The sequence below is a fragment of the Helobdella robusta genome (genome assembly GCF_000326865.2).
Source record: "Helobdella robusta unplaced genomic scaffold HELROscaffold_25, whole genome shotgun sequence".
NCBI lineage: Eukaryota > Metazoa > Annelida > Clitellata > Rhynchobdellida > Glossiphoniidae > Helobdella > Helobdella robusta.
This window is the reverse complement of record NW_008704310.1, coordinates 2,016,437-2,029,218: the sequence shown is the minus strand read 5'-3', so window position 1 is coordinate 2,029,218 and position 12,782 is coordinate 2,016,437. Positions and strand designations below refer to the sequence as shown.

General features: G+C 32.0%; 1 protein-coding gene across 1 annotated transcript in view; it reads right to left on the bottom strand.

The window, feature by feature from the left end:
• The window catches only part of HELRODRAFT_79596 (hypothetical protein), a gene marked incomplete at both ends in the record, with an annotated part of 12,423 nt that extends 3,811 nt beyond the window's left edge, over nucleotides 1–8,612 (bottom strand). The window contains 11 exons of the mRNA XM_009019758.1: nucleotides 1,974–2,114; nucleotides 3,173–3,255; nucleotides 3,892–4,033; nucleotides 4,367–4,504; nucleotides 6,162–6,266; nucleotides 6,542–6,641; nucleotides 6,703–6,813; nucleotides 7,513–7,630; nucleotides 7,901–7,997; nucleotides 8,155–8,255; nucleotides 8,525–8,612. Of these exons, the coding sequence (XP_009018006.1) occupies nucleotides 1,974–2,114; nucleotides 3,173–3,255; nucleotides 3,892–4,033; nucleotides 4,367–4,504; nucleotides 6,162–6,266; nucleotides 6,542–6,641; nucleotides 6,703–6,813; nucleotides 7,513–7,630; nucleotides 7,901–7,997; nucleotides 8,155–8,255; nucleotides 8,525–8,612 (1,224 nt within the window). The remainder of the gene's footprint in view (nucleotides 1–1,973; nucleotides 2,115–3,172; nucleotides 3,256–3,891; nucleotides 4,034–4,366; nucleotides 4,505–6,161; nucleotides 6,267–6,541; nucleotides 6,642–6,702; nucleotides 6,814–7,512; nucleotides 7,631–7,900; nucleotides 7,998–8,154; nucleotides 8,256–8,524) is intronic.
• Between the last annotated feature and the right edge of the window lie 4,170 nt (nucleotides 8,613–12,782).

The following is a 12,782-nucleotide window of genomic DNA, read 5'->3' as shown; positions in this document are numbered from 1 at the left end:
ATAAAAAAACAATAAATCAAACCGCTTTCATTAGCACATACATACATCAATCAGTTCCCGAGGTAGGACGTTAGCACATATATATATATATATATATATATATATATATATATATATATATATATATATATATATATATATATATATAGAGAGAGAGAGAGAGAGAGAGAGAATAATAATCGACAGAACAACAACGGTGAACCAAACTATATATCATCAATATTTAAACGCGAAAGATTTTAAACTGCCCCAACGTCTATTAACTCACGGTCCTATATAAGTTCTTTACTGCTATACTTACATAACCAAATTCACTGTCATAGAAAATTGTTATGTAATAATCTATGCTACTTCTATACTACTTGTACATCATGCTATTACGTCAACTATACCGCTTCTATTCTGCTTCTACAGGTACGTACACTGCATATATATATATATGAAATTGGTTATATTACAAAACAAGCCAATATATATATTTTATTTATTTATTATTTATTAAGAGCAATTTGTTAGCGGCAATTAAAACTGTTTCAAGAGCGCTCTTATTAAAAAACAAAATGTACGTGACTCTATTTAAAAAACAAAAATTAAAAAGTCACAGTTTTCACAGTTTAACAGAAAATAAAAATGTTTTCAATTCTTTCTTAAATAATTCCAATGAAAGTCCAAATCTTCTCAACGCCGGTGTAAACGACATTGCAATGTCCCTTGAACTAATTTGCAAACGTGCTATTGGCACAGACAGCAAATTCAAATCATCCGACCTGAGATGGAAAGTCGATGTAGGTTGTTTTTTTGGCAAATTTTCTTGGCATATATTCTGGTGACAATGATTTGAACGTAAGGACTACAATCTTGAAGACTATTCTTTTATTTATCGTCAGCCAGTGAAGCTCGTTCAAGATCGGTGTTGCATGATCAAATCTTAGGCCACCGATAACAAGTTTCACAGCTCTGTTTTGTATTGACTGAAGGATTGTGATTGATGATGTGTCTGGTAGTTTATAAAACAAGCTGCTGCAATAATCTTAACGAGATGTAATGAAGGCATTGACCAACGTTTCCAATGTTGATTTATCTAGTGATTGTCTGATTCGATACATGTTTCTCAGGCAGATAACACTCGAGGCACAAATCTTTTTGATGTGGTCCCTCATTGACAATTTGCTATCAAGCAGGACACCTAGGTTGGAAGCTGTATTGATAGATGATATATCAACATCTCCTATTTTAACAGATAACTGCTGTCGTGTTCCAACTGGAAGCAATCTCAAATTTTAATGAACTCGGAGGACTAGTGACCAGTACCTGAATATCATCAGCAAACGCATGACAGACAAAACCATAAGAACTGATTATTGGCAGGGTTCGAATTGAAGGGGGGGTTGGGGGGGTTTACCCCCTATCTCTAAAATAAAACCCTCCACCTTTCGTTTAATTTTAATGTTGGGGGGTCAAACCCGTACATTCAAAACTTCACCCGCCAATCCTTATGACCCCCTACTTCTTTTTTCACAATTCGAACACTGATTATGTCCGACGTGTGCAGCAAAAAGAGGACGGGTCTCAAAACCGAACCTTGACGAACCACTGATGCAGTAATTAAACTTTCAGATAGTGAACTTTAAATGAAATCTGTTATGTGCAATTCGATAGGTACGATCTGAACTTTTCATGTGCATTATCTGTTATGCCATAATTTTGACGCAACTTTGTTAAAAGAACATCATGGATGACGCAATCAAACGCCGCTGAAATGTCCAGAAACGATAGTAATGATGTGTTCTGAGCGTCTGTAGTCTCAAACAAATTTGATAGGACATGCAGTACTGCAGTTTCTGTTGAATGAAACCGATTGTAAAAAATTGTTTGTTACGACATTGAGCGAGACGCGCTAGGTTATAAAAAATGAAAAAAATTGACAGAATATAAAATGTGAAATTAGTAATGTTAAGAAAAGTTCGAGCAACCTTGATTAACTGCTTTCTAGATATGCCATCTGAGCCCTTGCACGTTATAATTTTTGGTAGGTTGATGCCACCAGCCAGCGTAAATGTTCCCTCAAAACCCTCCACATATACAAAGTTTTTATATTTTGCACCGGGATTAACCTATAAATAATAGACAAAAAGCAATAATTACTGAAACAGGAAAATGCAGCTGTGATTTAAAAAATTTTGTAATCTATATTACGTAAATTTTAAAGATTGAAAAAATAGGCATTAATTTAATGTTAAATCTCTAAGATAAATTTAACGATTAAATTGTAATTTGAAACTATACAAAAATTAGGAAATCTTCTTTTAAATTACTTATTGTATTGTCCGTGCATGTTGTATAAAGTGAAAGTTTTTTAAAGCCTACAAAATTTCACCTACTTTTATTTTCAGAAATATGCAGTTATAAAATAAAATTGAATATTTTTTGTATGACATTTTCATTTCGCTCAAAGTAACTGAGGCGCAACCAGGGAGTCAGACAAATTTTTACCTGATCCTTGGCCTGTACAAATTGTTTTTCAGTTTAATAGCTTTAATAAACAAATAACGGCTTTGTAGAAAAAAAAATTTAATTTTTGTTTATTTTTTGTAGGCATTCAAATGGAAACTGCAGAACATTAATAAAGGCATTAAATTAAAAAAAGTTATGCGGATTACACCTAAATGATAAGATAGAAGGTTATATCGACAGTCAAGTGGCTGAACAAATGATAGAGTTGAAAAGGGTTGCATAATTGAACTGATGGCCAATTTTTATTTGATGTGTTTCTAATATTAACGAGTTGTTTGCCTAAAGAAGTTATCATGGGGACCATCATCAACTATGTTAAAGCATTTTTTGGTTTCAATATTTAGACCAATGAAATTGGAGAAAAATATAAAATATAAAAATATTGTCCAAGCCATCGTATTATTTATACAAAATTTTTTTGTGTAATGATGGAGAGGGTTGATGGCAACGAGATCTTCGCACGTCTGCCTACCTCATGCCGTTGGCGCGCTTTCATGCTGTGTGTTGCACGATGCCTCTGGGATTCATTAAGAAGGAATTGTCGATCGCAATAATGATTACTATCATTCAAATGCACATTAACAATTTCAATCTTGGCCTGCTGATTAAATACTAAGCATATCACTGCATATAAATATTTTGATAAAGTTTGACTTACTGGAAAATGAACTGTAGGGACCGCAATACATTTCAATGATCGGATTTTTTTCAGGGACAAATTGTCATTTAATTTTATCGGCTCTGAAATGATTAAAATTTGATGAACAGTGATATATGTTTGTTAAAAGCAATAAATTCAACAAGACAGCTTTATGCATCAACCACCCACAACGATGTGATAGAAAAATTACACACACGCACACACACGCACACGCACACACAATTGATTCTGGTGATAATGATACTTTTAATATTAATAATGAACTTGTTTATAATGGTGGTTAGACAACAGTTAGGAACAAAATTTTTTGAAGCGTAATGTTGGAAAAACTTCTTTGCTTTTGAATTTTTTATAAAGTGTGTATAAATATTCACTCAATAATAATAACCATTAATAATAATAATAATTTTTTTAGATAAATAATTTATTCAAATTCTAATTCTAATAATAATAACACAACAATAAAAAGAATAATAATAATAATCATGATTACTGATAATGATAACAATCAAACATTTTTAAACTATTGAATAGAACCAAAATTAAGTTGCAGCTGCATTTAGGAACCTGGCCACTCAGGAATGCGAGATAACTAAATTGATGATGCCGCGCAGGGGCTACAATAATTTTCCAAGTAAGTCATAAAAAAGGTAGGAAAATTTAATTTCTTTGCTTAGTTATACAACGACGTGCATGCAAAAGTAAAGTATACAAACTAGAATCTTCTTTGAATCTATCCACATTCCAATAGGCTAATTCAATGTAAGCCTTGTTCAAATTTTCTAAATCATTCACGATTTTGGACATATTCTTGTATTGTTTGATTCTGGAGATGACATTTTGAGCTGCCATTGTTCTCTGCTGTGTGTTGCCAAAATAAACATTTGAAAAGTTGAAGCCTTTTGAATAGATTTATATAATATACACATTAAGCAAAACTTAATATAAGTATAATTTAATAAAAGTATAATATAATTTATTTATATAATATACACATTAAACAAAACTTGGTTCAATCTGAAAAATAGCTTTTAAAAACAAATAAAACGCATTTCAATTATTTTAATAAACAGGCTAATTGTAAATATACAAGATCTTTCATAATTTAAATTACCCAAAGCAGTTGAATTGGATGTAGGACAGCTGCATTTAAATCTTACAAATGTTGAATGAAATGTAAAAAGCCAAAACCTCATCTGAATTTTTCTTGATATGATTAGCGCCGGCCTTCGCGGGTTTGAAGTACACATCATCATACTTGGCTAGTGCCAGAGACATTACGATGGGCAGCACATGATGTGGGTGGTCCAGTGAAGATCTTTCAACCAACTTTTTTGAGAAATAATTATAATTCACTTTAGAAATAAATAACACGATCAAACAACAACAACAACACAATAAACAAAAAATTAAATAAAGTTAAATATGATAAATGAAACCATTCAACTTAATAAATTATTAATTACTGAGTCACAAAATTTTATAAGGATGGGATTGAAACGAAGCTAGTAAATCCCTATTATTTATTAGTTTGCATCAGCTGAATTCAAATAAGAAATTAAAAAAGTTGTTTTCAAATAACTCATAATCGCTTCAATTGACACGCGCAATTCAAATAAGAAATTAAAAAAGTTGTTTTCAAATAACTCATAATTGCTTCAATTGACACGCGCTTTGAATAAATATTTATAATTTGCCACATGTAACGCAGAAGAAATAAGTAGCAACATCAACAAGAAACTTTGAAAAACATTTAATTTGCTGCGTGTGGTAGCTCGCAAAACATTAGCTACGGCTTTTTGTCCATGTTATCTATTATTTTGGACTAATTTTTCATGCATTATGTGAATTGTCTTTCGAGAACTGTTTGACAGCGTATTGAATAAATAAAAATTAAATAAATAGACAATCTAACAAAAAAACCAAGTAAAATTTTTTTGTATGGGTGCCAGCATTTGAGTTTTTACTCGTTTCTTCAGCATCCAGTTATTTAACCCTGCCAATAATGAGTTTCTGTAAGATCCCTGCTTGCTTAAGTGCAAGCTAATTTATGAATGCACGCAAAGCTTTCCTTTTCACCCAGTGAGACACATGGAACAACACACATTCAAGTTGCCCGTGTTTTTGGCGCTTAGATACATTTGATTGACATGTGTGGTTTTCAGATTTTCTTCCCATATCGGCTTCTCAGTGCATTCTCTTTATACACGACGGCTGTCATTTTTTTGCCGGGATAGCAACAATTGATATTAAATGCAATCTATATTTTGGACAGATGGAAGCGATAATATAAAATTATGAATTGAATACAAAAATCGTCGCTACCTGTTGTTGAACGCATTAAAAATAAATTTGAAAAACATCACCCTTACCTGCCGCATTAAAATCGAAACATCTTTTACATACAGCTGCGTGCATATTGATAATGGACTGAAATGAGAGCCTTTCTCAAAACGTAAGTTCGGCCTAATTGTCTCTTAAAACTTAACTGCCATGCACCATTAACTTTTAACCTTTAACAACCATGCATTAAATTTTTGCTTAATCAAACCACTTTGGCCAAATTCCAATATAGCCCAATTTACTGGCTTTCACTATTTTTAATTTAAATATATAGTTATTTTAAATTAAATTTTAATAAAAAAATAACTGTAAAAATCGTTTTGATTTTGTCCGTGATGCACGGAATTTCATATAGAAAGTAAACTATACATAGCATCAGAACTTAATGTTGACCTAGAAGCATTTGCGTCGTTCCAATCAGTTGTCATAAAGGCTCACATTCTGTCCGGCCGTACCCTGTATAACATAAAAAATCGTTTGACGCCAGCGCAGTTCTTGCTTCCAATAGAGTGCACAATGGGGAGAATAGAGTATGGACATTCCAGTCTAACAAATTTATTGATGCATGAAGTATTTTGAATACTATAAAAAGTCTTTATAACAATAACGATATTCAAATCAATAAGAAGCGTTAAAATTTTACTTGAAGCAATAATGACTGAAATTTGTTATTGTCGAGATTCATTCTTGCAGCCAGCTGGTACATGAGTGGGACGAACTTGTATGTCGGAACTTTTGGCAGGTAGTTCTGAAAATAAGCCATCTTATATTAAGTGAAAAAATAAGAACACCATCGATCAACAGTGTGTTAGAGGCGTTTGTTCAATGTCAAACATCATCCAAGCAGTTGAAAGCGTTCAAGAATGGAACCAGGTATGCCTTGAACGACTGAGCAATGAAGGGATCGCTCAGTTTCTCATTACAATTAATTAATTAAACGAACATAATTAATTGAAAACAAAATTAATTGGAAAAAATACAATAAACAGGTGGTGCAAAATTAAAATTAGCAAGAAGACCAACTTCCAGTATATGTATAAAGTTACATGATGGGCTGGCATCAAACCATAATGAGACAAATCTATAAATGCACGAATCATATTTGGAACTCTTTAGTAGGCATCTGAAAATAAATTGTTTGCGTGCAACTCGATTGAATTTTGAGTTGAATAATATTGTCTCACTTTAAGTAATTTTCAATTGAGTAAATGAAAAATTTGTCACAATCTTCTTTCATTTGTTTCAGTTCCCTCTCGTCAATTTGCAAATGTCTTTCTTGCATTTTGTAATACCGGCTGGCAAATAATTAAATAATGTCGTCGAGATTATTTTATTTTAAAAACACTAATAACAATCACTCAAATTTAATTATATACATAACATGATTCTTCCTTTTTGTACTTGTATTTCTCTGTAAATATGTGTTAAGTACACCCTGTCAACCTATCTTTAATCTCCTTTGCTATCTGTGAGGACGTTTTCATATCCGCCTTTAATAAATCTTTGAAGTGTTCGTTTGATTTCCTTTCAGTTGTCCCGCCAAATGGTAGTCTCACTAGTTCCATATGTCTTGTTTGGACCGACCACTGTGCCTACTTGCCCACATTCAATATTCATCCATCTTCTCTTATCTGCACTAGCACACTTTTTTATTCTGTGACCCCACTCTGTATTTTATTCCATTTTCTTCCCTCACTACCTATGCTTATTTTAAAATTTATTTTCTCCAATGCAATGCTTGCTTTCTATTAATTTCAAGCCTGCAATGACCAGGTTCGAATATGTTTAGCACGTATTCTTATAAGCTGTTTGTGCGATGTTGATTTCTTTGAACTTTGGAAGACTTTATAAGACCTTAAACCTTTTTTTTCTAATATAAAAAACAACATTATTCAATAATTTATAAAATAGCATTCCGTTAAAACAGCTTCAAACACAATCAATATTACAAAATAAAACATCCCAAGTTAAACAGATTGAAAAAATGGAACGACCTATTGGTTTGGCTCAGTTCGTTCATTCTATTAATTTCAAATTTGGCCTGATGCATAAGGTTCAACTTTTCCTCGTGCAAAGACGAATTCATGTAGTCAATCTTCAACCTGTATTGAGCTGATGATGACATCAACATTCACACCACACAGCACGAGCTTGTTTTAAAAATGTAATAAAAATATCACATCACACGACACAATATAATTTGTTTTAATGTCAAAAACTTTCAACATTTTAATCATAAACAATAAAAGCGTTTTTACAATTTTAACAAACAAAATTAAATGAAATAGATGATAGTTATACAAAACAATAAATAGAAAGCTTAAAGCTTGTAGTGGGTGGCTGGTAAAGAAATGTTTTGAATATAGAATGTTAAAAGCATACCATCAGCGTATGAGGCCAGGGAATAAACAGCATCAACCTCAACATCGACGATGTGTGAAGAGGAAGATGACGACGACGTAGACATTAAATTGATGGCCTGTGAATTGTTGTATCAAAATTTGACCAGTGTAAATTATTTTACATTTAGAAATGTATGATATATTACATATACAGTTTAGTGTTTTTAAAAATATGTCAATTAATTAATTGTGTGACCATAAAATTTGAACACATGCCAAGGCTTGAAGCTCTACCTTGTTATAATATGAATCCATGATGACAGCAGGATTTTCTGACTGAGTTTCAACTAACAGGTCTCCAAACAGAATCAAACATTTCGCCAACAAGGAGGTGTCTTCAGACTTCTACAACATTTATAACATACATAACAGAACTTAAATTTCTAAATTGATTTAAGTTTAAAGTTTGATGCTTAAACTTAAAGATTAATTATGTTTTTAAAAGCTAAATCTTTTTTCGAAATTCCATTTCAACAGAATCATTACATTTATTTATTTCTAAATTCAAAAGAAAGTTTTTTTAAGATAAGAACGACTTAAAACTAAATGAAACGTGGTATATATTTAAAAAAACTATAGGAAACGATGGTAAGTGATGGTTAACAACAGACCAGGTTGCAGAGCTGACTGAACTGATGTCTGCTCACTTCTACTTCTCCTCTTACCCAAAACAGCAATGCTTCTTCCAGTTGCAATTTTATGAAATCATCATTAACATTTTTCACAGGTTTCAAAATTATTTTCTTCAACTTCGTTAGAGCCCATTCACTTACCTGAATCAAAACGTTCAAAATATAAAAATAATAATTATTAAAAAATGAAAATAAATCGTAACCTCATATTTCTTGGCTTTTCTAGACGATTCAACAAGATTGAACAGAGATGATAGAAGAAATGACTTCATCTGATTAGCGTTTGATTCACTGCATTCTGATAACATCATTTGCGACAGAGAACATCTCAGCTTCAGAATCATCTCAATGTCATCAAATTCACACACAAATTCCTCCTGTTGCCAGCGTTTAAACATTCCTTCAACTGTTTTAGTGCTGCATTGAAACAAGATATATAAAATAATAAATGAATACATTGTAACGGGAATTTTCAGATACCAAAGATTTTTTCACCCTCAAATATAACAAATAAAGATTAACTTTTTGAGAAATGTATCAGAAACTTCTTGAACTTCGGTCAAGCACCTGAACATGGATGCATAACTTTTCATGAAATTTAGACAATATCCTTCATTAAACTCACTAGATAATGTTGCTATGAGTTTAGACCTAAAGAAAAAAAAATGATAAAAAGCTCTGAATTACGTTTTCGATGAGAATAAGGAATGTGGAACAAAGAAGAAAATTTTGTTGAAAAAAACAAAATTTTTAAAAGCCGTAATTTTCACGTTTATGTTTATAAAAAACAAAGTGAACTCTTTTACAAGGTTACGCTTTTCGGTGCTAGATAACATCAATTGCCTATGCTAGCTTTATTTTGGTTGGCATGGCTTCAACCTCCTTTTATTCGTTCATTATCAGTGTGCTAACTTGATAAGCACAGAACTGCTTACACTATGTCTCTTATTCAATTAAGATTAAACTTGGTTATACATTCACTTCACACCACGAGTCCTACGTACGCATTTTGAGTTTTGATCAAGCAGTATTCCAACTAGGTCATCGGGCAAAAACAACGTCGCGAAACATGGCACTTCTGCCGTCTAACCTAATTCATCAATCTTCTGATCGATAAACTGATAGACTACAATTTCAATCTTATTGAGGTAGGTAAAATTACGATTTGACGAGGGGGGGCAAAATCTTCAACGGATCTTCAAAAACCTTTTAGCTATTTGCATAGTTTCTTGTCTTTCCAATTAAAACGATGCTTTTTATGCAAACCGACAAAGGCCTGGGTTATACAAATTCCCTATTTAAACTGCAACAAGTGCTAAAGATGATGAGATACTTTTAAAATTCTAAAAAAAATCGAAGATGGTCGGGCGTGAACTTTTTTAAAATTAGTTCAAGTTGACAAAAAATAATCCATATATAAAAATTCGAGAAATCCACTACCTGGCCTCCTTAAGCCTTAACTCTACAAGAGAATGCTTCTTTTCCTTCAATGCAACCACGCTTTCATATAAAAGTTCATGAAAACCAACATTGTTTCGAACTTCAAGAGAGGATGATGTTCTAGCTATTCTGTATTTATTTTATTGGGTTTTTTGAAAAAAAAGCATCAACATTTTTAAATGATTTAACCATTATTCAATATCATTTTTATTGAAAATCAAGAAAAAATTTAAAAACTATCGTGTATTAATGATAAATAAATTTTTAATTATTAAAAGTTATTAACTGATAACAACTAACTCTTTGCATTGCAAATCGAAATCCCACTTGGTGGCCTGCAAGGCGGCTTGGAACTGATGTTCCCTCACCTCTCCAGACACCTCACTCCTTTCCAACTGGTCTCGAATGTAAACCTCAAGCATTTTTTCACAGCCCAACTTTTGCAGTGCCTGTTAAAAATTATATGTGCTGCAAGCAATGACTTACAAGCAGAATAAAAACTAGGGAGGTTATTATGAAGCAAGTACTTAGATTCTAATTACAGAAAGTGCTAGGAACGATTCAAATCTATAACATTCAGCTTGTCAGTCAGGGCTCAACTGTTAATATTGAATAAACACAATTTTCGCAGGTTTTGCTTATTCAGCTTTAAAATAGTAGATCTGATTTTGCAGTGTTTGGACAAGTGGTCCACGAATACAACAAAATAAAAGATGTTTTGTACTTGGCAGGAAAATATATTTTTAGAAATATTAGATGTAAACTTTGATGATGGCTCGGTTGGAATCGTCAGACACTTCATCTACATTTGTGCCATCTAGTACAGAAGTCAACATCTTGTCAGAATATATCAAACACTTCACCCAGTCTTCTTCTTTTTCCAGCATCTTAATTCTTCATTCAAATAAAATTTCATTAATATGTAACTAAATTATTAAAATTTTTTTATGCATTTTACCAAAACAGTAATTTTTTTATACAACTAACGCAATTTTAAACTAAAATTAAATGAAGCGAATTTAAAAAAATAAAAAAGTTAATAAGATAAAACCTGTTGGATGGTTTGAGGAGGTTGTCGGTAGAGCAGCCATAAACGGAATCAACATCTCTGATGGACCTGTACACTTCCAACCAAATATTGTGAATCTTCATGTCATTTTCCTGTCTAGAAATTTGATGAACAGTTGGGAGTTTGGTGAAAAGTTGGAAATTTGATGAATTAGAATTCAATTGGAAGCACTTATTTAATTAGTGGAATAATAATTAATAACAGGAAAAACAAATGATTTAGTTGCTTCTTGCTTCATTTAAAAAATTCTTTAATGACACAATGGTTCAATTGAAAACATGAAACTTCAAATAAAACCAGAGCACAATTAGAGAAAAGTCATGGATTGAAGTAAATTAAAAACTATCTAATGCCATGATGTGAATAAATGATGCCATGATGTAAAACTTGTAATCAACAAAAATGGATAAAATATCTAACTGAAAAAAGTTTGAAAAGTTAATAAAAATGAAAATTAACCCACCCACGCTGCAGACAATAAATCTCAGAAAACAAGAGGGAGGCATAAAATTTTTTGGACTTGAGAGCAGCTTGAGCCACAAGAGCATAATCAACATCCAACCAAAAATTATTCTCCCACTGATTTCTAAGTAGAAAAATTACGTTGTGTTTTACGAAAACTAAAAAAGTATAAAACTCCAAAAGTTATTTTGAAAATAAAACAAACAGTATGAATGAAAAATGTCTGCCTACTTTTTCTAATTATACTCTTACCATAATTTTAAAACGGTTTATTGTGGGAATGTTAATAATCAAGTTAAGAAATTATAAAAACGTCGATAGAAACTTTTTTTACTTTGCTCCGTTTTTATGTTTCGTTCTTAAGAATAAAAGTGTTTCAATGATATTGTCCGCTGTTTCTCTGTGCACAACTTTTAATTAATTTTTTGAAATTGTCAGCCAATTAGATATGAAAATTTATAAATTGAAACCTTGGATGTTCTGAACGTAACGCGCGAGAATGGAGTTAAACTGACTTGAGATCACCGTTTGAAATGTATCAAATTTAACCAGTATCTCGTGTATCAGGTAAGGAATGATAAAATCACAAATATTTTCCTGCATGTAATTAAACGCATTTTAATTTATTCAGCATATAATTATACACATAGAGCATTGGTATAAAAATTGAAATGAAACCTTCATTGAGCAAATAGGGAGTAACGCAACAAGAATGAGATCATCAGCAAATTCGCGCGTTCTCGTCAGTTCACAAACCAACATCTGACTGAAATTTTTTGCAGGACAGCTTGAGTTGCCTCCCCAAATTTTTTCGTCATTTAGGATAACTTTCATGTTTTTGAACGGCATTACTTGCTTTAAAAAGTAGTAAAAAAATTTGGTATATTAATTTTAAAAAAATGATTTTCATGGACAACGATGAAAAAGTGCTGAGAAAAGCTTGGCAAACTAAAAACTTTGAAGTTAGAAGAGGGGAGAAATGTTACTTCATCACATACACTACTCCCCTTTCTGATCTTATCTCAAAGTTTGGTAATCAACTTCAGTTTCATCAACTTTTAAAATGTTCTCCTCAGTTACCTGACATTATCGCTGGTTCCTCTCTCAAGCTTTCTTCTTTCTCTTAATTGCTGCAACCCTCAAACCACTTCGTCTCTCCAACGTCTTCCAAACAACAAGCTAATTTATTTCTTGATGTGCCATATTACACTTCCAGATCAACTTCACCGTTCAAATTGCATGGGCTTCATATTGGTCAA